Source organism: Pangasianodon hypophthalmus, chromosome 17, assembly GCF_027358585.1.
Source record: "Pangasianodon hypophthalmus isolate fPanHyp1 chromosome 17, fPanHyp1.pri, whole genome shotgun sequence".
NCBI lineage: Eukaryota > Metazoa > Chordata > Actinopteri > Siluriformes > Pangasiidae > Pangasianodon > Pangasianodon hypophthalmus.
In genome coordinates, this window is record NC_069726.1 from 19,723,882 (window position 1) to 19,747,430 (window position 23,549).

General features: G+C 34.9%; 1 protein-coding gene and 1 long non-coding RNA gene across 2 annotated transcripts; one reads left to right on the forward strand and one right to left on the reverse strand.

Annotated features, from left to right (window-relative positions):
• The first annotated feature begins 2,128 nt into the window (after positions 1-2,128).
• LOC113544003 (adhesion G protein-coupled receptor F5) lies at positions 2,129-22,000 on the forward strand. Its single transcript, XM_034312298.2, has 17 exons — positions 2,129-2,579; positions 4,026-4,079; positions 12,374-12,441; positions 13,020-13,461; positions 13,667-13,776; positions 14,114-14,178; positions 14,348-14,484; positions 14,915-15,100; positions 15,634-15,840; positions 16,114-16,263; positions 17,547-17,725; positions 17,826-17,996; positions 18,280-19,626; positions 19,799-19,840; positions 20,011-20,070; positions 20,179-20,242; positions 21,763-22,000. The coding sequence occupies exons 2-17, from the start codon at positions 4,067-4,069 to the stop codon at positions 21,828-21,830; spliced, it is 3,309 nt and encodes a 1,102-aa protein (XP_034168189.2). The 5' UTR covers positions 2,129-2,579; positions 4,026-4,066; the 3' UTR covers positions 21,831-22,000.
• On the reverse strand, positions 5,226-9,185 carry LOC113544090 (uncharacterized). Its single transcript, XR_008304631.1, has 3 exons — positions 7,762-9,185; positions 7,502-7,591; positions 5,226-6,510 (listed from the first exon to the last, which is right to left on the reverse strand). It is a non-coding gene; the product is annotated as an uncharacterized LOC113544090 (long non-coding RNA).
• Positions 22,001-23,549: the final 1,549 nt, after the last annotated feature.

Sequence of the window (23,549 nt, forward strand, 5' to 3'; positions counted from 1 at the left end):
AGTTAGCACAGCCAGGGCCAGTTCCACTCCATGCCCCAGTGTACCCTATAAGGTATACAAGTGCTGTCTGTGGCTCCTCAGAATACTCTAGAAAATCTTTTGGGTCATCTGGCATAGGGGAATGGATGGATGGATGCCCAAGAAGCAGATCTAGACACACCTGAAGCAGTTCAGATCCATCTCACGACTCAGTGTGGAGGGAAAAATCTCCATCAGTGTCCTGTCCCAGCATATGACGGACTTCTTCCTCAAGAACACCTACATTGTCACGTCAGTGCAGAAAGTGAGACTTCCTGGAGTGCCAGGGTGCCTAGAACACACCAGAGTGGTTTGTAGCAGATGGTGCTTTTCAAAGAAGAGTCATCTCATTTCACTTGATAAGTCTAAAAATGTTATGTTTGAGCTAGGGAGTGCGACACTCCGTGTATATTCCAGAGCAGGGTGAAGTGTGGAGAAAGAAAAAACGAACATCTGAAGTTCTCCAATTGTATAGTTAGCAATTCTAATAATGTTGTCAATGTACCTGAGGAACAGTGCAGGTAAATGACCAGTGAAGTGTTAAAAGAATTTTTGCTTGATAAATCCAACAAAGAGGTTTGCATAGGAAGGTCCTGTGTTAGTGCCCATACAAATACTTGTTATCTGAGTAAAACTTAACTGAGTAAAATGCCATCCTGAAACTAGGATATTATATCTATGGGAAAAGAATAAGCAGAAACAACAGGACTGTTTTCTTTCTGTACATTTACATTCACATTTATGGAATTTGGCAGACGCCCTTAACCAGAGTGACTTACAAAAGTGCTTTGAAGTATCTATGTGCTAATTAAGTGCTAATTTAAGTACAAGGAAGTACAAGGAAGAGGTAAGTCTTTAGACATCATTTGAAGACTGCCAATGACTCATCTAGTGGAAGTTCATTCCACCTAGGTACCAGAACAGAGTCTCGATGCATGCCTTCCTTGTACCCTGAGAGATAGTGGGACCAGTTGAGCAGTGCTAGAGGGTCAGAGGGAGCGTGGTGAAGTTAGTTTCTAATATAATATTTTATTGAATCAATTTTGTGTTTGCATTTGTCATGAAGAGAAAGACTGAGATGGATGCAATTGCAGTTATTTTAGCACAAAAATCAGCAAACAAGTCAAGGTCAACCCAGACCAATGATAACAGACAAAACAGGCTTGGTAATGTCAGGTACACGAGACGAACTGAGAACAAAGAAGCAAGAGGGTTTAAATACACAAACAAATCAAGAGGTAGACTGAAAACAGGTGCGAGTAACACATGACACATGAAGGATACAACCAATGGCAATACATAGAAGGGGAAAGGACATGAATCAAAACAAAACACGTGGCAACGTAAACAAACACATAACAACATAGAAGAGCGTGCCGTAGCACTGCAGGCTGCTATGCGCAGTGAGCCTGAAATACATGACAACTGTCTCTCAGATCAAAACTGAAGACAAGCTACTATTGAAGAACTCCTAACCTTCAGATAATTTCATAAGTCACTATTATTCTTCTTGATTAATAATTAAGTTATAATAGAAACATACAGCCATCACAATTATTAAGTATTTAGTACTTACACTGCTAACTGCAGCCTCAGAAACACTTCGCTTGCACAGCTGATGAAAGACATTCATCTGAAACAAGATGTTTTTTTTTTTTTTCAAAACTTGGTGTACTTCACTTAACATGTAGTATATCCATATACGCCCCTCATTTAGATATCAGTTATCTAATGTAATCTCATATAATGATCTTTTTATGACCATTTAGACGTAACCCTGAAAGTATGACATTTCCTAAAGATACTGGACATTGTATTGATTTTAAGGGTCAAAAAAATATACTATATGGACAAAAGTATGTGGACACTTGACATCACACTAATATGTGCATTCTGAACATTCTATTCCTAATCCATGGGCATTATGATGTGTTGGCCCCCCTTTTGTGCTATAATATCCTCCACTCTTTTGGGGAGGCTTTCTACTAGATTTTGGAGCATTAGTGAGTTGAGGCACTTATCTCAGCCAAGAAAGTCTGGTGCTCTGGTGCCAATTCATCCCAAAAGTGTGCAGTGGGCTTGAAATCAGGGCTCTGTGAAGGTCAAATTCTTCCATTCCAACCTTAGTAAACCATGTTCTTATGGACCTTTGTGCACAGGGGCACTGTTGTGCTGGATCGGATTTGGACCCCTTAGTTCCAGTGAAAAGAAATCATAATGTTACAGCTTGCAAAGACATTCTAGACAATTGTGTGCCTCCAACTTTGTGGCAACAGTTTTGGGAAGAACCACATATAGGTGTGATAGTCAGATGCCCACATACTTTTGGCCAGATATTATCAACCTGCTTGCCTTATTCATCCATATGACTTGGAATCAGGAAACAAGAGAATACAGAAAAGACTGAAATCCAAACTGGTCTGGCAAGTAAAAAAACATGACTCTCTAATGATAAGGCATCTGTATGGTTGGCTTTCAGCTATAAAAACCTCAAAAGCTAAGAGGTTTCTGGCAAACGTGCTCATGTTTACTGAGATAAATGTGGGCTGGCTAGAGCCAAGGTAAGACCCAAAATGAAATTTTCATGATATAGTTAACATTACATTCTCTTTATTCTACTTTTTAGTAAAAATAAGCATGTATTAGCATTTGTCTTTAATGATTAATCAACATTATCTAGAGAGGGCAGGAATTTATTGCACTTATTGCAATTGGTTTTCCTCAACTCTGTCAATATTAGAAATTATGTTTATTACTTTTATTTATTACCAAAGTACATTGACCTGAATTCGGAATTAAGAAAAGGCAGTAGCTTTGAAATGTCATGTTGTGTAATCTGTAACAGTAGTTATTAATGAACTTATGGAACTTATTAATGAACTTGTGGACAAAGAAGAGAGAATGATGTGTGTAATCAAAGCCTAAAAAAACAGTGTCAGTTAAATCTTGTAAGTATAACTAACTATAATAATAACTATATTAACTTTTAGCTATAATAAAAAATATTTCTTACATTTTGTTGTTTATTTTTGACACTGAATGTTATTTTATTTATCAGTTGATATATTGTGATATTACTTGATATTCCATTTTTATTGTAATTTTAATTTGCGGATGCAGGACAAATGTCATCATTAAGCTACACATGAACTCCTCTATATTCTTCTATTACATACGACTACTGATGTAGTTTGTTCAAATGTATGCTGAGAAAATTTAACATTTATTTAAATAAAACCAACTTTCAGAAATGGTAGGAATTTTGGTATGAATTTTAATAATATAATCACAGTCCTACACACCTTGTAGTTTCTTATGAAATACATTTCAATTTGAATTATACAATTCTGCAGAAATGTTAGGAACTTAATTATGTATAAAAACAAGTAACAGTTGTATACTTTAATAATGAGAAATATCAACTAACAGACCTCATATAAGTCACATTTCCTATAATGATGCCAAATTTCTACATAAATGAAACGCATTCACTTTCTGTAATTTCTTGCATTGCTAATCAAATAGCCATCACTAAAAAGATCACATTAATGACAGGCCAAAGCATCCATGGTTATAATATTCATTTCTGATTGAAATTTTGTGCAAAAATAATGTTTATTATAATATCAAAAGGTGTTGAGTCATTTTTTTAACAGCAGCTCTGACAGTAGTTGCAGCTGCAAGACAACTCAAAGGTTTATATTAATGTACTGTACGTTAATACAGTAATGTTCTAGTACGTTATTATTGTGTCTATAGTAACAGCTTATACAGGAACTTCTACAGCAGATGCTCTACATAAACAAATAAAATACATCTGAACCAAGTGGAAAAATTTAACTAAAAAACAATGTAATAGGAATCAACCAAAAGACAACCTGAACAGAGTTACCATTACTCTTTAATAGTGGAACTCTTTGACAGATAATTCCCGAGGGTGAAAAAAAGTTATTTTACCACTTCTTGATGTCTTCTGAATGTACCCAATAACTTGTATTTATATGTAGAAAAACTGAAGTGATACCAGCTGAAGTTCATCAAGAGCATCATGGCTAATAAAGGTAAGTTATTATTTTGTAGAAATGCAATAATACTAATCATTTACAATAATAGTTTTCTGCAAGGAATCATTTATTTTTAAATTTGTTTGTTCAAGTAGACAGAAACATTGCAAACATCTTTTGGGCCATAATATGTAACTTGCTGGTAGCAAAAGCATTACATTCTGCATTTCTTTTCTTCATCTAATATTTTCTTTCTAGTGAAAATCAAATCAACTCTGTCCCTCATGCTGAATACCAAGTTTATAATTAATCCGCTCACATATATCACAATAAACATAGCTTTAGTCTATTCTTAATTTTTTTAAAACTATTTTTTATCAGTTAAAGCTCTTTTTTAAGCCTTTTAAGCCTTGTGATCATTTTCCTATATAAATATACTATAAATAGGATGCCTAAATATAAAAAGGGGTTAAGCTCTTCATTTAGCAACACAGAATAGAAGTAGTAGTAAGTACTACATGATGAAAGAGGCAATGACGCTGATTTGTTTTTTCGTGTATAGAAAACCTCACAACCACCATAATTTAGAAATTTAGAAGCTGTGACTCATCACCGCCATCATCAAGAAAACAGTGAGGGAATATCTTTTGGAAAAACTGTGTAAATCCTGCATACTTTTATACTTCAGGGCACCAGGGCATATTGAAGCTATTCTGGTGTCTTGCGGTGGATCAATACCTTACTAAGACACTTTATTTTGTCTTTTAATTTTTTTTACCAGTCTGCATTTTTATGGTGGTGGAGAGCACTATTGCGGTTGAAGTCACCTGGTTTAGGTGAAACCATACTAGAACCAGGAACAAGGAATATCAGTACCACAGCAGTACTTTTTTCCACATGACTGATTAAGTACTTCCTGCTTCCTGCTGAAATTCAGATTATGCTGATGTTCGACTTCGACTTATGTTCGATGTTCGGTTAGTATTTGTCTCTCTATTGCAGGTATCTTGCAAAGCAGGATTAAAGATGATAATCTCTGCTACTTGACTCCTTCCTTCTTCCTCATCTACAGCTAAAGATGTCACGAATATGTGAAAGGGTTCTAATCCAGACAAACAAATAAATTAATATATATATATATATATATATATATATATATATATATATATATATATATATATTTATATATTGGGGTTTGTAAATAAAGGTTTTAAAAAAGTCTGTGTTATCAAATTAGGAAGCAAAATACAGGAATAAACTCAGGGCCATAAGCTCAAATACTGATAAATTGTGCTCGTCATTCTTCATTAACAAGCTAAAAAGCCGAATTAGAATCATGCTTTATAAACACATTTGTTACACAAAAGTGGACACTATATACAACTACTGCACTGTAAGTAGAAAGAAGAATATTGCATGGAAATACACATTCTGGCCACTTTATTAGGAACAACTGTACACCTGCTTATTGATTATCCAATCCACTTTGATTTGTTTGTTTGTTTGATTTGTCATCCACTGCAATTATCCAATCATGTGGCAGCAGCTCGATGCATAAAATCATGCAGATACAGGTCAAGAGCTTCATTTAATGTATACATTAAACAGAATCAGATGTAATGTATGTAAGGTAATGTAATGTATACATTAATCAGAATGGAGAAAAAATGTGATCTCAGTGTGACTTTGACCATGATATAGGTGTTTGTGCCAGAAAGGCTGGTTTGAGTATTTTAGAAATTGCTGAACTGTTAGGTCTTAAAAATTGACACAGACTGGTGAGGAAAAACACATTTAGTGAGCAGCAGTACTGTGGGCAGAAATGCCTTGTTGATGAGAGAGGTCAAAGGAGAAAGGCCAGACTGGTTCAAGCTGGCAGGAAAGCTACAGCAACTCGAATTCTACTCTGTTTAGCAGAAAAGGCTAGATGAACAAATGAGCAGCAGGTATTGCTGCAGCAGCTGCCACTACTGCTGTGACCTGTGGTGTTGTCTGTTGCTACTTTGACCTGAGGCCATGATTGCTACTGGTCTGACCTAAAATTGTTTTTCTTCTTGCAATTTAAAAACATCTAAGGTATTGATGTTTTTTCTCATCAGTCTGGGCCTTTTTTCTGCAAGTTTAGACAGGTCTCAATGTGATGTGATCCAAATTTGGTGAAGATTTGACAAAAGAGGAGGAGTAGCAAAAATGACAGTTAGATGGAAGCATTTTGGTCATGTTATTGTAACTTTTGACCAGTAAGTGGTGCTGTCACAAAATTTGCTGCATAGCCTCAGACCATGGTCCTGAAGATGCCTACCAAGATTTGTCAGTGTGCAAGGTTGTTGCTGAGATACATCCTCACTTCCTGTTTGGCAGTTTCGCCATCAGATTTTTTGGCATATTACGTGCAAACCATTTGGAATAATCAAAATTCTTTTTAGAATTTTTGTGAGGCTTAATCTGAAGATGAAGTATGCCAAATTTGGTGATGATTGGACAAAATCTGTAGGAGGAGTAGGGAAAAAAAAATTAGTTTTTGACAAAATCCAAGATGGCAGAAAATCTATTTAGGCGGAAATTGATGTTATAGGGTGCGCTAAACTCGTCTCAACTCAAGTTATGACCATAAACGTACTTCCAAATTAGGCCAGAATTTGACTTAATGGTGGTGCTAGATCGTTGGTAACACTTGGCCCAAATTTGGTTAGAATGTTCTGTAGACCCTCCCCAATCAGTGTGCCAAATTTCACAACTTTTTACTGGACAGTTCTGTGAGCTGCCATAGACACCCTAGCCAGAAGAAGAAGAAGAAGCCTGTTTGGATCATTTTTGTAACTAGAAAAATTTCTGTGTTTATTTCACTCAGTGACTGTATAAATGCACCAATGTGTATCTGTGAGACTTGCTCTTGTCAGACACTCTAATATGGCATGTGTATAAGTGAACAAACCCCTTCTTGACTACAGATAATCTACAATCTAGTTTACAGTCTAGAAAATAATTAATTTGTGTAAGAATGATGCTTCAGTTATGGTACCTAATTTATATCTGGTCAGTGATTAATCCTTGATAAAGTCCGTGTCTCTCCTAGTTATTACAGAACACCATATGTACCTCTAACACTAAAGACCATGCAGTTAATTTACACATGAAGCCCTTATTACGAGTACAGTTATCAGTTTGTGTCTGTGACTGTGTGATACTGATGAGGGTACATAGACCAAGGTGTATGGGCCGATGATTGTACATGGAAATTCAAACTTCCTCTTGGCTAGTATTTGCCTCTCGGTGCAGCTGTCTTGTCAAATATATCTACTATCTTTCCTTCACAAGAGGTTGGCATTGCTATGCAGTTACAGTTCCTTCTTGACACTGTTCCAGCATTTCATGATCAAAAGCCCAGACGGATTAACTTGCAACGGAATGTTCTCAGTGTTCTTTTTCACTTTTATTTCACTCTTGGTATTTTGCACTGCTATAGATATTAGGATTACCAGCTTTAACTGTAGTCGTAGCCACCTGCACAGTCTGAGAGATCTAAGTGCAACGTTGATTTTGGAATAAACATAGGCCACAATCATAGTCTAAAAAGCAAGAAAGACAAAGGTCATAACCAAGTGGATTATTAATTATTAAACAAAAAAGATTGGCAAAGGGCATCAAACAGTAAACAATATAGAAGTATCAAAAAACAGGTAATGAGTATATGAATACCAGGATTATATAAACAGTGGGTAAACCAGGAATTACTCACGTAAGTCAGGTAAGAGTTCATAAGATCCAGAAGTGGCTTAGTATTCCGGTGATGATTCCATGGGGTGTATACAATTGTCAGGTGCGGAAATGACTACATTTTAGGAAAATCGATATGAATTGTTCATGTTGGGGTTATTCAGCGCAGACACTAACACTCCTGCACAATGAACGCATTGCTCCAAGAGGCAAGTTATGTGCCGATTTAGGAATTCTCTTACTATTATTTGCTCAAAGGCATATATAATACATATACACATTATTCATATTATAATTGCATAATAAGTATAATATAATAATAATATATAAAACACATATACATATAATGGATTATATATTATTATAATATTATACTTATTATCCGTAGTATAATTGCATTAACTCGCCTGTATGTTTAGGACATAGAGAAGTTGACTATCGTGTTTGTTGAAATGAGTAGTTTGATTATTATGTGAGGTGGAGTTTTGTTTAATTAATAAATGGTCTGTGAGCAGATTAAGCCATTGCGTTGTGGTGAGTTTATTCCTGGATTTCCAGTGTAGCAAAATGGTTTTCTTGGCAATAGATAGAGCTGTTAAGATAGATTTTTTTTTTATCTTGAGGGATGAAGTTGTTAATTCTGTCATGTCACACAGGAAGTGTATAGTGGGGGATAATGGAATGCTGCTATCAAAAATTTGTGTTCGTTTTGAAGTGATTTCTTTCCAGAAGTGTAGAACTAGTGGGCATGGCCATAGTGCATAAATGTAATTGTTGGTAGTGTCAAGCATCCCAGTTGTGCATTTGCCTGAATTTGTGAATCCCATGATATGCATTTTGTGTTGTATAATAGGTGCTCTGTGAATTACTGAAGAAGTTATACGTATATTAGTCATTCTAATCATGATAAAGATGATTTTGCATATTTGGGTCCATATCTATGTATTGAAACGTGGTAAAATGTATGCTGCTGCGGAATAAGCGTCAGGGAGAGTCTCAGCCTGAATAATAAACAAAAAGGTTTCTAGCTCCAGTTTTATTACCTTTCTACCTTTCCTCACTTGAACCAAAATGAAACAAAAACACAGTTTCTTCTCTTTCTTCCTATCTATCCAGAAAAAAAACAGGAGAAAAAGCTGGGGTTCCCAAAAACAAGCACTCACCCCTACAGAAATCCGACTCCTACAACAATTGAGTTTTAAGCAGATGCAGGAAAAAAGGGAAATGTCTGATGTCATCTGTACAAAGAAGTTGAGGTGTGATTTGTCCATATGTTTAATATCCAAAACATGTAAACCAAAATTCACTGTTCTTCAGGCTGTATTACTGCTAGAGTAGACAGAGTTGGTTAGCAAGCATATAGTGTGACAAGCTAGTATGACGTGAGAGCACAAACAGGGTGTTGGCTGAGCTCAAGTCACTCACAATCTGTCAATCCCCATGCCAGATCTGGTTCTCTTCCAGGAAATCCTGCATACATACAGAGAGAGAGGGAGGGACAGAGAGAAAGAGAGAAACATGCACATGCCCATGCATGCATGCACCCATACAGAGAGAAAATGCAACAGAAACAATCCCAAAAATATGTCCATGGAGGTAACACACATAAAATGAGAAAACTTGCTAGAGTAGAGACTACACTCTTGACAATGCATCCACCATCACACTTGTTTGTGACAAATCTCTAAAGGATATTTCTGTGTAAGTAATGCCCATCGCACCAACCGTCGATTGGAGTTGTACATATGGTGAAGAAGTACTAGAGGATCATGATCAGTATATACAACCACTTAATAACAAATGGGGTGATCTATACCTTAAGCATCTTCTTGAAGTAAAACTCCCATTCCTGTGACACTGGCATCCACTGCTAGTTTAAAAAGCCACTTGAAGCTAGGAGCTGCAAGAACAGGAGAGCGAAACAACATAGCTTTAGCATTATCAAATGAGGTCTGACAATCAAGAAACCACTTCATGGTTCATGGTTCACTTCATGAGGACTAAGTAAATCAGTGAGATAAGCAATTACAGTTGCAAAGTTCCAACAGAAACCTCAGTAATATCCAGCCATCCCAAGAAATCTGTGCAGGTCACGTTTTGTATTTGGCAGTGGGAACATACAAACGGCTTGTACTTTCTCCTCCTCTGAACTGACTGACATAAGCCAGCAGGAGCATCTCTGAGGGTAATTCAATGGACATCCTTTTTTTTTCTTTTAAAATCTTAAGCATCCCTATACTGAATGACCAAAAACAACTCAGCTGGATTAAAACCAGTGGATTTTTGTACTACCTAAATAAAACTAGAGTAATGCCCTCATCTCAGTCCCTGCCAGATTCAGTGCAATACTTTCTCAACATAGACTTTAGTGTTTAAAACTGTTCAATGGCTTCTTGCAATTCTGAGTGATATTCACAGGATACACTGTGCTTAGTGCAGAGCTGGTGTAGTACTTGGGCAAAAATCGTGGACATAAAATTTGAACCCTGCTCTGTCTGTACAGCCCAAAGGTAGGAAAAGAAAACTATCTAGTGCTTGGATGATAGCCTTAGCATGTAGCCTGTAGAGTAGAATTGCTTCTGGGTATCTAGTTGTGGCACATATAATTGTCAAAAAGTAACAAATTCTGCATGAGTTTAGTTGGTTGTTTTTGTGTAGACTCTAAAATTCTGGGGATATGCTTTAGGTACTAATTCATATGCACAGAGAACAGCTTCACTGCTTTCATAATGCAAACTTTCCTCAATTGGTAAAGCTGAAAATACTTTTTTAAAGCTTTTCCCATTAATTTACACTGTAATAAAAGAGACAAAACTTCCTTAGGCCAATGCAATGACAATGCTATGCGCTCAAATGCAGTAAAATATGCATCGACTTTAGATTTTCTTCACTTGCTTAAGTCAAAGTTGGCAGGGTCTCCGGTCTGAGATGTTGTTGAGGTGTGAGGTATGGGAGTGGATCGCTCTGGCTGTCTTGCCTCCAGCTTGAGCTGCTGCCTCGATTTCCAGTGCATGTGCATGCTGTCTTTTGTCATTGGGAGACATTAATTAAGTTAATGAGATGTTGCAAGTGATTTGAGGAATGTCTTGCTATTATGAAGCCTGCTTGATTTTCGTAAATAAAATGAGAAATAACTTATTCAATTCGGGAAGCTAATATTTTACTAATGATTTTAATATCTGTGTTGATTAGTGAAATTTGGTGGTAATTAGAACATTTATAGAATTTAGGTCTTTTTTTTTTTGTTTAGGAAACGGCAAGTGTTTATGTGTTAAAGTGTTTATGTGTGGTGGTATAAGTCATGTTTTTTTTTTTATTTCTTCTGCCATTCTAATAAAGAGTGGGGAGATTGTTGTGCAAAAAATGTTTCTAGAATTCTGCAGGAAATCCATCTGCACCTGGTGATTTGTTATTTGGCAGTTGCTTTAATGCATCGTCATATTCTTTGTATGAAATCAAATCATGTTTCTAGGAATTCCTTATACTCTTTGTTTTGTTGGAGAAGTGTTAAGATATTGAACAATGTATTGATGTCTGAAGGGTTGCATTTGTTATCTGGGGTTTATAGGTTACTGTAGTATGCTCTGTAAGTGTTGGATAATACTCCCTGTTTCATCTGTAATTGTTGATGTAATTGGTTTTTCTCTGTTACATTGAAGTTGATTTGCTAGGTATTTTCCTGATTTGTTATTAAGTTCTATATGGTTATAATGGAGCCATTGTAAATGAAAATGAGTTCTTTTGTTGATAATATAATTTAGTTGGAATTTAGTTTCTTTGCTGTGTAAGTGTCCTGTAGGAGTTTAAATTTTTTTTTAATTCCTTTTTTTCTTGTGAGTAGAGAATGAGATAATCTTCCATCTTAGTACTGCTTTTGCTGTTTCCCAGAGGAGTATAGGTGATATTTCTGGTTAAACATTTGTTTCCATAAAGGATGTCCACTCTCTATTAAAGAAAACTTGAAATCATTATCCTTCAGTAGAGAGGTCCAAAATGATGATTTGGATGAATTTGATTTTCTGATATGTCTGAGATGATATATTTATTTACAAGGAAGTGGTCTATTCTTGAGGAAGAGTGGTGGATTTAGATTTACTTACAAGGAAGTAGTGGAATTGATGAGACTGAGGTGTATTCTCTAGCTGATGGGTGTTCTAATCTCCACGTATCACCAAGTACAAAGTCACTAATGTATTGTTTTACAACATTTGATGAGTGCCAATGGCTTAGGTTTTTTTTTTTTACAGTTGAAAATCTATCACATTCTGGATTTAGGACAGTGTTGAAGTCTCCCCTCCTTATAACTGATGAAATTGAGAGTTCTTGTAGTACGGAGAAAGAATTACGAAAAATATAACAACTGAACAAGAATTATGTGCACAACTTGATTGACATTTCAACCGCCTGAGTGCTAATTATCCTTAAATTCAATAGGCTACTGTTGTCATAGTAGTAAGAAGCTAGTGACTTAACATTTTTGTTAGCCTAACACTTTCTCTCAACACTAGCTAGCTAGCTAGTTAGTGACTATTTTTTTTTTTCTATTTCATTACATCAACATGCAGGGTTTAATAAGTCTATATGAAAAATATTTTGCAAGTCTAAATTGTTTTTTTCTTACCTTTATTTTACAGGGAAAACAGAATATTTCCTGCTTTTTGTTGTTATTCTGCTCATTTATATGCAAGGAATAACTCATAAGGTAAAGTTAAAAAAATACTTCTCCAATAACAGTTAAGAAAGAAATTAGACACTCTCAAATGGAAGGATTTCAAATGTCAAATAATATGATTTGGCTTTGGACAAGAGTATCTTAATTTCCACCAGATTTGAAAAGTGACTGTTCAGTAGAAATCCTGCCCTTATAAAAAACATAATTACACTTGTAGTAAAATATAAACATGTACAAAATGTCATTTTGAGAATAAAGAATGGTCTCTGGGGTGCAGTTTCTCATGCAGGACTTGAAACCAAGTACTAAAATTAATTTGATTAATGGTTACAATAAATCCAACCACTCATAGCTCCTTGAAATTGCTGGTGATGAACCCCACAGGAAACAGTGAGATATGATGTAAAGTTTCAGGCTTATTGATTAAACAAAGCACATAAAATGAACAAGGCATATTGAAATATAACATATGGTTTTGTAACAAACAAAACAAAACAGAATAAAATGTACACATATAAACTGATGACTGACTTAACAAGTAATAGGTGTTAGGAAATTTTGAAATTTCTCCCAATTCCTCTAGCCTTTTTTAATTTAATTTTTGTTAGAATATGATGACTGCTGCAATATCCACAATCAACACAACTGCTGCAACCCCAACCAACGGAACTACAGCCAACACAACAACTGCTCCAACCCCAACCAGCAGAATTACAGTCAACACAACAACTGCTCCAGCCCCAACCAACGGAACTACAGTCAACACAACAACTGCTGCAACCCCAACCAACGGAACTACAGCCAACACAACAACTGCTGCAACACCAACCAACGGAACTACAGCCAACACAACAACTGCTGCAACACCAACCAACGGAACTACAGCCAACACAACAACTGCTGCAACACCAACCAACGGAACTACAGCCAACACAACAACTGCTGCAACCCCAACCAACGGAACTACAGCCAACACAACAACTGCTGCAACCCCAACCAACGGAACTACAGCCAACACAACTGTTGCAACCTCACCCACTATAACCACAGGTATGATTTTAATCCTTGTTCTTTTCCTTTGTCAAACCTAATGCAATTTTAATGTGATATTTGTAATATTACTGTAATTTGTATATTTCAACCACAATCTATGTAATTAAATTTTATTTTCAACTAAACAATCCCTAAATTATTAGATGATCCTCTACCTGTTTTCTTTTTTTGTTTGCTTTTTTTAACTGTTATTTATTTACAGGCATTCATATATTAAACTTCTCATTGGAAATAAATGAAGAATTTGACTTTGCACTCACCAGCCAAAGTAGTAGCAAGTGGAAAACATATGAAAATAAAATTAAGCTTTCAGTAAGTGTTACACAATATGCTTTGTGATTTCATCCAAGTTGGCATTATTATTATTGTTACTATTATTAGTAGTAGTAGTAGCAATAGTAGTAGAAGTAGTAGTAGTGTTATGGCATGTAGTACGTACTCCCACTGTCACCCCATTATTTTCATATAACTGTGTTATTCCTTACATCACATCACAGCTTGCACAGTAGTTACAGCTGCAATAGTACAATAACATTAAAGTGCTCCTTCTCGTGCTTCCTCAAACGTGCCTTATTATCATGTAACTGCATGATCTGTTGTGTGTTATTCCTTACATCTGACATACTAGACTATTTTTTTCTACCTTTAGATTGATAAAAGTTACAGAAATGTACCTACCTACCTGAACAACTCTGCAACAGTGACTGGCTTCAGGTGATATTATTTATTGTAATCTAGTATAATTATGGTTTAGATCTCCATCCATCTTGTATATTTAAGATTAAAAAAATCTAAAATGAATTAACCAAAACTTATTATTATTATTATTATTTTAATAATTAATTTGAAATTACACTTGAGTGATATTCTATGTTTTTAACAGGTCTGGCAGTGTGATTGCAGACTTCAGTATTAAGGCAACAATTCCTAACCCTGATTTGGTATCAGCAAATGAACAACTTGTTAAAATTCTCCGTTCAGAGGAATTTAATGTGAACAATGATGCAATCAGTGGAAGTGGTACAGGATTATTATTATTATTATTATTATTATTATTATTATTATTATTATTATTATTATTATTATAGGCTGAATAACTATTTTAGGCATTTCAGAAGATTTCTATCAACCGATTAGATAGATAGATAGATAGATAGATAGAGACAGTTTATTGATCCCTGAGGGAAATTGTTTTGTTGCAGTAGCAATACAACACACAACAAATTACAAGGACAGAGAACAGGGACAATGAATGGGTGACATAGACTACAGTACACATAAGACCATTACTACATAAATAAAAATAAGAATGATAAGTAGTGAAAGAATAAGTAAAGTGATTGTAGTGCAAGTGCAATCCATCATTTTTCACACCAGTTTTATTTAGTAAATATACAACTTCAAAAAAAAAAAAAAACTTTAGTGATGTACTTTTGGCTTTTCATTTCAGTGAAAGCTGCACTGTATAACAGCAGTGGCAATATATATCCTGGAACAAATCTCAATCTGACCTGCAACCTTTTACCAAATAATGGCATAAAATGGACCCTGAATGGGAATGAACTACTCCTATCGGATAAGTATAAAATAAATAACACTGAACTCACTGTGAACAGTGTTACTCCCAGTGACAGTGGTAAGTCAGAAACAGTTCTGTTAAATTAGCATCTTACAGTCTTTATCTCTGAAAATTAATTAACTACATTATTGAAATATTGTTCAACCATTAAAAAATGTACTATAATATGATGAAGTACACCAATACTATCAATTGTTAATAAAATAATAAACATCTGAGGCTAGAAAAGTACAATTTTATTATTTATATAATAACACCAATAGGGGTTTGTGGCAAAAGACTGCAAACACAACTCAGGAACACAGCAGACTCTGGTTAAACCATGCCCTGCTTGCCTTTTTTTTGTCCCTTTTGTCGTTTTGTCCCTTATGTCTTCTGGAACAACATTCCATACTTTATGGAATGAAATTTACAAAGGAATCAGCAAATCTGTGCTTTCATATTCTATTGGTTATAAATGCATGTATTACTTTCCCAGCATATATACATTTTAAAGCCATTTATAGATCATGATGGTTTAAACACATTGTTCTATTTTTATATTATTATTATTATTATTATTATTATTATTATTTTCTCTGCTTTCTCAGGTCAGTATGCATGCAAAACAACAGTAAACTCTCTGCGCTATGTTAACTGGCAACTCATTACAATTCAGCCTTACCCCAATATCCAAGTGACCAGTAACAATACTGTAAAATGTGAGGATACAGCAATCACACTGCAGTGTTGTGTTCAGGAGATTTATCAAGTGACATGGACTGTTGACCCTGAAGCTTGCATCCAACCTTCAACAGGTCATACACATTTTTATATGTGATATGGGTGGTCATGAATACCAACCCAACTGAATATTTAGTCCATAAATTAATAAATAACAATCGAAGGAACACACTATTACAAACAAACTATTTAGCCTGCCTTTACCATTTGAAATACAGTAATTAGCTGAATGATAATTTGTCCTGTTTGGCCTGAAAATTAAATGTTTTTGATTACTGTAAAATGAAAACTATGTAAGGAAGCTAACTCTATTTTAATAAGTTTAACCATTTAATTGTGTTTTACAGTCTCTTCATCAGGCTGCTTATTATGTAACTATGCAATTAACAAAGAAGGCTGTCAGAATGGCCAAGTAATACAGTTCACATGTCAACTAACAAAACCCATCAGTGGAAATAGTTACGCAAAGAGCATCAGAATAGATGTACAGAACAAAAGTGAGTAATCATTTATTTTTAATTACTAATTCCCCCAAAACTATAATAAGCCTAGCATAAATACATTTGTGATGGCTTTTTTTCTTTGCTTCAAATGTTTGCTGCATTAATAAATAAACATATAAATTAAACAGGATTTATTAAAAAAAAAGGGTTAAATGTACGCATTCAGGATGTAGAGGTGGACGAGTGTGAATCATTCAACTGTACATTTTGATCCAAACTTTAGGTTGGGAAAATAGTTCACATGAAATATTGGCCTTTTCTACCATATGAGATTTTGAAAACATAAGGACACCGTATGTTAACGTAGTTCACCTTTTGGAACTAGTGGAGTCTTTTGCTATGCTTCCCACTTTGGGCTTTGGTATAGACGTATATTTATAAACGTAACACCTATCTTCTCTTGTAGATGAGAATGTGTCTATTCTAAAGCCCTGTATCCAGTGAGGGCCTTTAAGTGCTGTGTGGAAGTGTCTGCTAGCTGGCCAGCCTTTTGTGTGCATTCGGGAATGGCTATCTAAAAACATTGAGTAAAGGATGTGATTACACATAACATGTTTGAATTCTGATCACACAGAAACTGCACTCTGACCAAATGCATGCTGACTTGCTGGCTGAAGTGATAGCCAGTTAAACGTTGTTTTAGATAGCAATTTGCACAAACTGCAGAGCAGTAGGCCAACACGACAGAGTATGCGCACATGCCCATTTCATGACTCTGACGTGGTACATCACTCAGCTAATGTGAAAGTAGTGGAACCACCTGTGTGCACTTGGATTGTGAAAACATACATCTTTGTTCTCACATTGCATTCAGTATGCACAGCACACATAACCACAGTTGTTTAAGTTTCTTAGATAAGTGACCATTTTAGGAAATTAGTGAATTAACTGTTTTGCATGGTATTAATACTTGTTTCTGGCCTCTTTCTGATTGGGCATTCAGCTATTTCTGTTACATATAAATTGCATTCCTGGTTCTTCTACCCAGAACTTGTGAAACACTTAATGTGAGTTTGCGAATTCAGCTTCTTTGATAATGCTGTTTGTAGAAGCCACAAACACTCCCAGCAGACAACAAGAAGAAATCACTGTCCTTATTGAAAAACATTAAAATGTCTCTAGCAATTGTTAAAGATAGACAATTCTTTTGTATTGCAAAACAATTTGAGTTTTCAGTGTGAATATTACACAACCAAATTACTCAGTGACATTGGTATAAACAAACAAACAAACAAACAAACAAACTCTGAAATGTCTGCATGTTACCTTTTTTTTAGCATTTACCTGCTCTGATAGTGTATTTGGAGCTGGAAATCTGGGAGAAGTACGCACTGTTGTCTGTAACGGAGACAAGGTTGGCTCTCAAAAGGCTTTGTGTAATTCATCACACCTCTGGGAACGTATAGAAGACAAGTGTGTTCTGCGCGTCTTTCAAGGTTTAAAAGATGAAGCTGAGGCAATTCAATTTGTTTCTTACTTCCTTGAAAGATAATGAAAAAGTAATCTTAGTTGTGTAATTTCCATTTGCTTCTTCATCATAGTTTGTACTTCTGTAGAAATTACAGGTCCCAGGCATCCCCCAGTATATGGCCAGCCTTAGCAGTAATGCTACATTAGAGGCTCAAAACATCATTGACTCTCCAGCAACCATAACAACAATTGTAGATATACTGACAATTGTTTCAAATCTCTCACAAACAATTTTCATCAATCAAACCATTATGACGGTAAGTAAATTCACCTTTCTTCAGAATATAATTGAATCTAGTTAATATGCTATTTGAAATTAATAACCAAGTAGGAATAGCTTTAATATTGGCTAATAATAATATCAATTTACACAATCTGTACCAGCATTTGATATCATGCAGCACATTTTTACTTGCTAATTGCTTTTGTTGGAAAGAATGAATACATTTGATTGTGCTTTATGATTACTTAGTGATTAAATATTTCTACTAAACTAGATGGCTCAGATGTGCTTTATTTAATGAATAATTCAATTTCAAGGATTTCCTACAAACAGTTGACGTCGTTGGATCAGTAGGTGCACGGGACACATGGGTGTTTTTAAATGAAAACAATGCAACCACGAATGCCAGTTCTGAACTTCTAAACTTGACTGAAAATTTTGGACACAGACTCCCGGATGAAAACTTCAACATAACAACAAACTCTTCCTCTCTCAATAAAGCTAACATTACTGCACCCTTTTCTGGAGAATTTGGTATAAATTTAACTACCCAAGTAAGTTTTCCTGAGATTATAGCACCGACTTTCATCACCATCATAATTTCTTCAGCTTTCGACAATATCTTACCTGTTCGAAATCTGACCTACAATGACAGCAGTCAAACTGGCACAAGGATCAATGGAGATGTAGTCCTGATTGAGACAAACTCAACAATTAACAACATCTCCCTTTCTTTTGATATCAAAAATAAGGCACTTGTAAACCCTCAGTGTGTCTTTTGGAACTTTAGTCTTCTGAATGGTGTTGGTGGATGGGACTCAACTGGATGTCAATTAAAGACATTAGGGAATGAAACTGAAAGATTTACATGTGAGTGCAATCACACAACCTCTTTTTCAATCCTGATGTCACCATTTTCCCTGGATAAAGCTTTAATCTTAGACTATATAACTTACATTGGTGTTGGCATTTCCATGGCCAGCTTGGTTTTGTGCCTCATCATTGAAATCATTATATGGAAATCAGTGGCAAGAAATGACACATCCTACATGCGCCATGTCTCTGTAGTCAACATTGCTGTCTCCCTTCTGATTGCGGACATATGCTTCATCATTGGAGCAGCTGTTACCCAAGGAGAGGGTCCCTGCAGTACAGCAACATTCTTCATGCACTTCTTTTATCTTGCCCTTTTCTTCTGGATGTTGCTGTCAGCACTCTTGCTCCTCTACCGCACCATCATGGTCTTTTCCAGAATGACCAGAGGAGCAATGATGGCTATAGCCTTCACTGTTGGCTATGGAGCCCCGCTAATCATAGCTGTCATTACTGTGGCATCTACAGCTGGAAGAAAAGGATACATTCAAAAAGATTATAATTGCTGGCTAAACTGGAATGAAACGAAGGCCCTCCTGGCATTTGTGATTCCTGCTCTGACTATTGTAGCTATAAACCTCCTGGTGCTTATTGTGGTTCTGTGTAAGATGATGAGGAGAGGAGTTAATGCTTCCACTCAGCCAGATGACAAACATCCCCTACTGGTCATTGCTAGATGTGTAGGGATTTTAACACCTCTCTTTGGTCTAACGTGGGGATTCGGCATTGGGACCATGGTGTCTCCGAACTTTGGGATTCATGTGGTGTTCGCATTCCTTAATTCACTGCAGGTACTAAAGTCAAATTAATCTAATTTTCATTGTAATTCTAATTGCATACATTTAAATTAATATTAATGTACAACTTGTTTTATATGTTTATACATTTTAGATAATACCACAACTCATATTTTTATTGTTTAAAAAAGTAAATGGTATAAATATCTAAATTGTCTATTTAAAGGGTTTCTTTATTTTGCTGTTCGGGACATTACTGGATAGTAAGGTACATGTGCTCTATGATCTTTACACAACTCTTTACTAGTACTTCAGACTTCTCTCAAAAAGCAGCTTTCGGGATTTAGACTTACATGCTTTTTGTAACTGATATCTCAAAGTTTTTTTTTTAAAACACATATAAATAATGCTTTGGTATCACTTGTTTTGTTGTTGCAGGTCAGAGAAGCATTGGCAGGAAAGTTTTCACTGAGTAACTTAAGCTCTAACCGCACCAGGGTAAATATAGTTTATGCTACATATGCTCATACGTTTTTTTTTTAAATCACTCTTATTTAGACTAATATTATCTACTAGAAGTTAATGACTGATGTATATAAATTACAGAGCACAAGTGCAGGACCATCATCCTCAAGTGGATTTCCTTTCATTCAGAGGTTACGGCGGAGAAGTATGTAACTGAACTGAAAGATGGTTAACCTGCACTTAGAACTTATCCTTTTTTTTTTTTTATCAATAAGGCCATGTCATTTTTCATTTTAATGAAAAACTTGATGTAGCCACAAAATGTTCCTGACTTATGTGCTATAGTCACAAACAACCCTTGTTAATCGCTAGCTATAATCACTAGGCTCTGAGTTCTTTATCTAAACAACTTTCCAAATGGGTAACAATACAGGACTCGAATCATTCACTAGCTTTCCAACAAATTAGACAATGAACTTTTTCATTCTCTCTTTACTGACAGGCTTCTGACTCTCACCTGTCACTGAGTAGTGATGATTCTTGCCTAAAACTGGGACATGATGATGTTTGACATACAATGGCATATGCGTACCAACATTTAATCATTTCCTGCCAATTCCAAACCAACACCATGACACAGTGCTGACTGAAATAATATTACAGTGTATGTGGACAATTAAAAACTCTTGAAGCCACATTTTATAAATTAAACACCTTAATAACACTCCAGGATTTTTTAAAATATTCTCTCTATCTACCATATCTGTAATGTTATTTACCATGGACAACAATTTCAACATGCTTCTTTGTATTCATAACATAAAGCCCATTTTCTGTGAGTGATCAAGAAAACTAATGCCTAAATGTACAACTATATAAACTGAGATTTTTTTTTTTTTGCTCCAATGATCAATTTAAATTTTAACTGACATGAGGATACACATTGCAGAAATAAGACTATAGGCTGAAATATAGCCATATATTGGCCTATTTAATACTATTATCTATTTTATACAATCCTTACTGAGCGGCATTTTAACCGAAAAGGAACCATCGCAGGCATCATCAAGTCTTCATAGATCATCATTTTTAGCACATTAAAAACACAACCACAATACTGTTTGCTGAATAACAGCTAGCTGCCTAATTAAAGCTAATTATAAGTTAGAAAGATAACTATAAGAAGCTATCTATAGAGTGACTTCTGTAGAGTGATTTTAGTCTGCCATGTTTACTGGAACTTTTATGGAACTCTGGTCTGGTGAAGACTTATTGGATTACCTACACCCAGTAGGAAACATGATGCTACTTTCAAATTTGTCCAAGATAACAAACATCAGTTGGCAGCTTCCAGTTGGGACAATCTTTATCTCTGTAGCGCACTAATGATGGCCAAAAATGCTGCCTACTTTCCTGATTGGATCACACTTTTTCAACAGATCAGAAATCATTTGATTCATAACTGAGACATTTATAAATAAAAATGTTCTCTGTCCTCACCCTCATTCAGTTAAAATGCTGTAAATTTTTAATAATCTCCTTAGTATTATTCTTTTGATATTATATACTTTATATATACTTTAATGACATGGATTATTTTTCGTCCACATTTTTGATTGCACCCAATATCACTTTAGGGTACTTGCTTTCAGTTTTGCAATTTAACTCTTACTTTTAGATGTTGGCTTTGTTATGTGTGAGCTTTAATATTTTGGTCTTTTTCAGATGTGTACAATGTATCGAATGGCCAAGTTAGGTCTTCAAGCAACTCAAATGAAGCTGCTGACAGTTAAGCAGCTGCACCTGAAACACAACTATAAGAGTCTGTTTGACCACAAACATTATACTGTATATCTACATACAAAATAAGAAAGGCATTTCTTAGCTGGTTGTTGTTTACAAAGAAGAAAGCAGATTAATTAAAAAAAAAGAAAAGAAAATTAACCAATAAAAATTATATATATATATAAAGAATTTAGTTCAAACCCCATAATGGTTGATTTCAGAATGTATGTATAATGAATTCATTTAGAATTGCTTAAATAACATTATCTGTATAATTGCTTATACATTACCTAAAACCAATAAGCCTGTTTGATACATCTGCAACTACTCAGCTGTCAATTCCCATCATTCTTGGCTGATGATTTTAGCCAAGCAGCATCACAAAGTACCACAAACAAACATTTTAAATGAGAACATTTTGGCTCTTTATTTAACAAATTGCTTAATTAATAAGCAAACCACATTTAGTTATGTTGAAGATTTTTATGTTAAATAATTAGGTTCAGAAAGTGAATGACTGCAGAGAATGGGTCATATTGAAATTCAAATGGGATGAAATGTTTTGATGTAAACAAAATACTTAATATGGTTTGCAAATTATTTGCCAAATATAATTCTTAAAAATCATAGTAAAAGCATAGCTATTGAGCTAAACTTCTTACATACTGTTACTTGTTAGTTTATGTGCTTTGTGGTTAGACTGATGTTTTGAATGACCATAAATATTTTGAATAAAAGTTTGTGTGAATTTAATTATCTGACTGGTGCTTTGATTGATTTTCTATTTTACCAAATCTACTTGTACCTGAAATAAATTTAATTAAAACCAAAAATATTCTTAACAAAAGGTTTTCAAATACTGTCCTTATTTATCTTCACTGTTTGATATTTCACCTATACAGTATACAAATACATATTTTATTCCTTTATTTTTTCCCCTAAATATAAGTTTGGTATCCAATTCCATTGTTAATCTACTAACAGTCACTGATCTTAATTCATATTTCAAATACATTCTTTTAACTGACATTTACCTTCATTCATCATGTGGACGCTTTTATGATCATATGTTGCAATAAGGACAGTAGAATATTATTGTTATGTGTTGCTTTTGGTTGTATGCATGAAATGTTAATAAATTCATCTATACCTTCCCAAGTTGAATGCCTGTCTGTATTTTGGTTTGGGGAGAAAAAAATCATTGGATAAAATATTCAAATTTCTTAATACATACAGTTTGTATTCAAAAGCTTGGGCACCCCTGGCCAAATTATATACTTTGTTGATTTTTGAAGTTAAAAGAAGTAAACACAACCTCAACAGCAAATTATTTTAAATATAAAATATTTCTGAAAATATTATGCCACAGTATTTTATGAATTTAAACTCTCACATTTGAATTATTAGGCCTTAATTGACTTGTTAGTACTTGTTATGCAGGTCAAGGATTGTCATTAGGAATTGTCAGCTGAGGACAATTCCAGAGTGTAATAAATGTTCTCACACTTGTATAAGAAACCTTGTATTAACACTCAACAACCATGGGCTCCTCTAAGCAGCTGACTGAGGATCAGAGAATGATGCTAATTGATGCTTACAAAGCAGGGGAAGGTTATAAGAAAGATATCAAAGTGCTTCCAGCTTACAATTTCCACTGTCCAAAATGCCATTAACAAATGGAAGTTATGGAGAACTGTGGAAGTCAAGGCAAGATCTAGATTACCAAG

Bases quoted from the DNA above. Each gene is read 5' to 3' on its own strand.
- LOC113544003 (XM_034312298.2), top strand. The intron at 13,462-13,666 runs GTATGATTTTAA...ATTTATTTACAG, and splicing joins CTCACCCACTATAACCACAG to GCATTCATATATTAAACTTC. The intron at 17,726-17,825 runs GCAATTCAATTT...GTACTTCTGTAG, and splicing joins GTTTAAAAGATGAAGCTGAG to AAATTACAGGTCCCAGGCAT.